The 4,919-nt window shown below is 47.0% G+C and overlaps 1 protein-coding gene across 1 annotated transcript in view; it reads right to left on the bottom strand.

The window, feature by feature from the left end:
• LOC110307837 (survival motor neuron protein) overlaps positions 1–4,628 on the bottom strand; it is a 12,780-nt gene extending 8,152 nt beyond the window's left edge. Inside the window, exons 1-5 of the mRNA XM_021180077.1 lie at positions 4,518–4,628; positions 2,792–2,863; positions 2,479–2,598; positions 1,462–1,662; positions 1,095–1,241 (exon numbers count right to left, since the gene is read on the bottom strand). Coding sequence (XP_021035736.1) covers positions 1,095–1,241; positions 1,462–1,662; positions 2,479–2,598; positions 2,792–2,863; positions 4,518–4,589 — 612 coding nt within the window. The 5' untranslated portion in view covers positions 4,590–4,628. The remainder of the gene's footprint in view (positions 1–1,094; positions 1,242–1,461; positions 1,663–2,478; positions 2,599–2,791; positions 2,864–4,517) is intronic.
• Positions 4,629–4,919: the final 291 nt, after the last annotated feature.

Below are 4,919 nucleotides of genomic sequence, written 5' to 3'. Positions count from 1 at the left end.
TGGCAGCAGATGCCTTTACCCAGGGCACCACCTTGCATCCCTTGTTTTCAGTTTACGTTTTAGTTTTGTCTTTTGTTTTTTTTTTTTTTTTTTTTCCAAAACTGTCTCTATGAAGGCCAGGCTGGTCCCAAACTCAGTAATCCTCTCCTCACCGAATCTCCAGTGCTGAGAGGACAAGTCAGCCACTCTACTCACTTCTCAGAGAAAGCCTGAAGAGGTGCTATACTTAATTTTTACAAATTACTATCTAGGGGTGAAAAGAGAGGCCTGAGCTTGGGTCCCCAGCACCCACATAGCAACAAGACAAGGCAGAACATATTCATAGCCCTAGCACCGGGGAGATGGAGACAGGATCCCTGGGGCTCTGGCAGGCCAGGGTGGCTGAACCAGCAAGCTCCACATTCACTGACACGCTCTGCCCCAGAAAATAAGGTAGAGAGTGATTGAGGAAGATGCTCAGTATAGAGCTCTGGCTGCCACCGGCACTAGTTCCTTCCCACATACAGCACACATATGCACGCGCACACAGACATGCAAGAATTATCTAAATACCATGCCCTCTGAGGGAAAATACTGCTACTTAGTACAAAACAAACAACAAAACACAACAAGCTAGTTAAGGCTCTTCTAGCCATAACCTAGCCTATAATACAATTCTTCTTAAGTTGACTTCTACTACTTACAACCAAAAGAGCCATACAAAGTGTTCACACTTTAACCCTGTACTATGCTCTGGGATAAACAAGGTGTGGTGGCTGGCACATGCCTGTAATCCCCCATCATTTATAGATGGAGGAACGAGGATGTGTGGAAGTCAGAAGCCAGCTTATAAAAGCAGCTCTTTCCTTCCTCTGTGGGGTCCTCATGCACACACTATAGTGTCATAAAAGTCTGTAAAAAGGAAAGTGTACCAGTTACATGCCAGCCAGCCATGGCAGTGCAGGGAGCCTCTTACTTCACTGTGCGTTTCCTCTTTCCAGACGCAGGCCCAGAAGCTCCTGGTTCACAGGAAAGCTATCCATTACTTAATGAAGAGTTAGGCTCCCCACACTCATTCCTGCCGACATATATACTTTTCTCAGCAGAACATTTACCTTTCCTGGTCCTAATCCTGACCCTGGCATTGGGGGTGGTGGAGGGAGAAATGAGGTCCACGGAGCAGCTTTGGACTTGCTGTGTGCTTTACTTCTGAGTGATCTGGAGGAGTGTTCACTGTCGTCTGTGGAAACTTGACTTTCATTCTTTCAAAAGAAAAGGAAACACTGTATTATGCAAAGGCAGGGCACCCAACAAGCATTCGTATGGCCCCGACCTGTGTTCCAGCAAAAGGAGAGTGAGAAGAGAACCAGAGAGAATGAGAACGTCATTCAACGCCTCCGTGCGTCAACGTGACAACTGATTCTAATGCTTTTTCCTTACTTAGTGTCCACTTTCAGGAATGGACATCTTTCAGGGCCTCACCTCCTGAGTGTTCTGTTCTGTACTATTAGCTACTTCACAGGTCGGGGAAAGTAGGTCAGATAAGTTTTGCTCCTCTCTGTTTCCATATCCAGTATAAACCACGACACAGGTTTCTCTCTTAAAGTCAATGGAAGTAATAGTAGCTGGGTAAATGCAGCCGTCTTCTGACCAAACAGCAGAACACTTGTCACCAACTTTCCACTACAAAAGAAAAGAAAGTTATGGACACGCAACATTCCTTCTTCTGAAAAGAACCAGCCATAACCCAATTCTCCCAGTGTAATTCCAGTCCTCCCATCCACTTCATTAGAAACACTGTTCTTAGTCACCGGCATCTCCTTTTCCTGGCCTGGTGAATGGCTATAATGTATTCTACCACCGAAACGTGTCATTAAGAACAAAAGAGACCAAACGTGTATGACAAATCCAGTGTTCTTAGTCAAAGAAAAGCAAGTGTTCACCAAATGTAAACACCCTTTCCCTTTGTTAATAATGAATCAAATAATGAGGCATCAAACTATTCACTTTACCAAAAACTCAGAGAGAGAGAGAGAGAGAGAGAGAGAGAGAGAGAGAGGAGAGAGAATGAGACCTCTAGTCTATAGGGTTTTGTGCTGACTCAATGTGGGTCTGGTCAGGGACACACTGGCACACAGGCCGGGCCTGTAACCAGCCAGGTACTCTGCTGCTGCACTATACCCCCAGGTCTTCTGCTTTCAACAGCAGACCTAGTTACCACAAGTTTTGGGTTACCCTAGTAATTTTTAAATTGTTGAACTTGTGTGTGTGTGGGGGGGGGGGGGGGAGTTACAGATCAGCTACACAGCACATACTCAGAATGCAGGGAGCTCTGGTTTTAATGCCCAGCATGCACATGTGTGTGTGTGCGCGCACGTGCACGTGCCTGTGTGTGTATGTGTGTGTTTGCTGATTCATCCACAGCTCTCGGGCACTCCAAACAGAAGCAGCATGCCGCCCCTCAGGCCGGGCAGGACCCTGGTTAAATCAATCCATCACCTGTTTCAAGGGAGTTGTGGCATTCTTCTTTTGGCTTTTATTCTTCTTGGCAGGTTTTCTTCTGGCTGTGCCTTTTGGCTTATCTGAAGTTTCACAAATGTCACCGTTCTTTAGAGCATGCTATGAAAACAGTTAAAAAAAAATCTATGTGTCATGGAGGGATATATTTTTTAAAAGTCACTACTTTCTAACATAACAGGTCCCACCACCTAAGAAAGCCTCAATGTGCTCAAGTTTATTTTTCTTCTCTCTCTTTCTTTATAAAATGTATGACCTGAGGAAATAAGAAAAAAAATGATTAACCATTTCATACCTTAAAGGAAGCCACAGCTTTATCATAAGCTTTTATCAATGCTGTATCATCCCAAATGTCAGAATCATCACTCTGAAGAGGGGGAAAAATACAAATAAGTTATAGATAGATGTGCTTAATAAAAAACACATAATAGAAAGTACTGGGGAAGTAGTTCAAAGCCCCTAGATCAACCCCCAGCAATGCCTACAGCCCAGACACTCAGAGTGTATGTGTTACAGACAGATACATTTCTAGAAAGTCACCACTCACTAACATAGAGATCCTAGCACCTAAAAAAGCCTCAATATACTCAGTAGAAGCAGGAGGACTGCCAAGGCAAAACTGGTCTGGGCTATAGTGGGTTCCCAGACAGCATAGACTACAACATAAAACTCTATCGAAACACACAAACAAACACACCAACAAACAAAAACAAAACCATGAATTACAAATTAAAATGGCTCATATCTATAATCTACAATCCCAATATCCCGGAGCCGGAGACAGTAGGGTTGCCAAGAGCTCCAGGCCAGTTTAGTCTACATATTGAATTCCAGGCCAATTTAGGCTATGGAATGTGTCCCTGATTCAAATGGGGGGGGGCGTAAATAAAGTTCAAAACCAGGTGTGGTAATCCACCCTTATAACCCCAGCACAGGGAGGCTGAGACGGGGCAATCTCCTTGAGTTTGATGCCAGCCTGGCTTACATGGAGAGTTCCAGGTCTCCTAAGGCTCCCCTGTGAGACCTGTCTCAAAACAAAAACAACAAAACAGCAACAAGAAAGAAGCTGCAATCAATAAGATTCCCCCTGGGATTGTAAACATGACCCATCACCCTGGGCATGAAGAAGTTACCAAGATGACAAATAAGCACAGGAACCTTGTGGTTTTAAGGAGAGAACCAGACCACCAGGGCTCCCCTGAGGACAAAGGGCAAAGCTTTATTCAGAATAGGAATTGCTGGGCTGCCCAAAGCTGCCCAGAATTCTCTTCTCCCACCCTAAGCTCCAAGCAGAAATCAGTTGCCATACCATAAGAAGACCGCTGTCCTAATGTTTTAAACTTCGTTAGATAGAGTATGTTGTTCCCCAGGCTAGCCTCAACTTCACAATCCTGCCTCAGGAGCTGGGACTGATCACAGGCACAGTCCACCAACAAGGCTCTGATTTGCCCTCGTACTTACCAGTGTTTATCTTATTTCTACAGTCTCCCTGTAATTTAGGCTGGTCCGGAATTCACGCTGTACCCGAGGATCTTGAACTCCCGACCCTCCGGCCCCCATCTCCCGTTTGTGCACATAATTATACGTGCACCACCAACCCTGCCTCGGATCTGCCTTCGTATACATTTGAATGCAATGCAGTCAATAGCAACTTTTCAACTACTCTGGGCAACTTTAGTTATCCCTCTCTCTCAAACTTTATCAACTGTTGTTTGCGACACTTGGTCCTTCCGGTTACAAAACTAGATCCAGAAAACCAGCATTTTAGTCTAAAGTCACTGTGAACATCTTCATCCTGACCTAAATCTGGAGCTTTCCAATGCCTCCTATCAGGTTGCCTTGCTTCAGCCAGCCTGTCCCCGTTCCCGCACATCCCCTCACAGTCACACAGGACCAAAGCGTGGCTCACAGCCTCGCCGGCGCCCGAGCTGCACCAGGAGCCGCCTGCGGATGTGGCCCGAGCTCGCACCGCCTCGGTCTCGGGCAGCGCTCGGAGCGCTAACGCCGGGCCGCGACCTCACCTGGCCGGTGCCACGCCGGAACAGCACCGTGTCTTCCTGCTCGGAGCCCGCGCCGCCACTGCCCATCGCCATGGCTTGCTACCACGGACGCTGCCGGGCTCGCCCAATGACGACTTCCGTCACGGGGCTTCTGGGACCGGAAGAGTACGGTGGCCCGGAGGCAGCCAGAGACCTTCCACACGCTCCCAACTCACTCCTCCCACATCTGTCTCTTCTCTGCCCCCCCCCCCCCCCCCCCCCGGTCTTCTAGCTCTTTTTACCTTTCCCTCTGTTTTTTTCCAATTTATTTTCCTCCCTCCAGCCCTTTTCTTTTCATTTTTCAAGTTAGCCTCGCTATATAGCCTAGGCTGGCCTTTGCTACCTCTGCTTCCCGAGTTTGGGGATTACAAGTTCCGTTTGTTT

This window comes from Mus caroli, chromosome 13, assembly GCF_900094665.2.
Source record: "Mus caroli chromosome 13, CAROLI_EIJ_v1.1, whole genome shotgun sequence".
NCBI classification, from domain to species: Eukaryota; Metazoa; Chordata; class Mammalia; order Rodentia; family Muridae; genus Mus; species Mus caroli.
The sequence above is the reverse complement of the archived record's forward strand: the minus strand, read 5'-3'. Positions and strand labels throughout refer to the sequence as shown.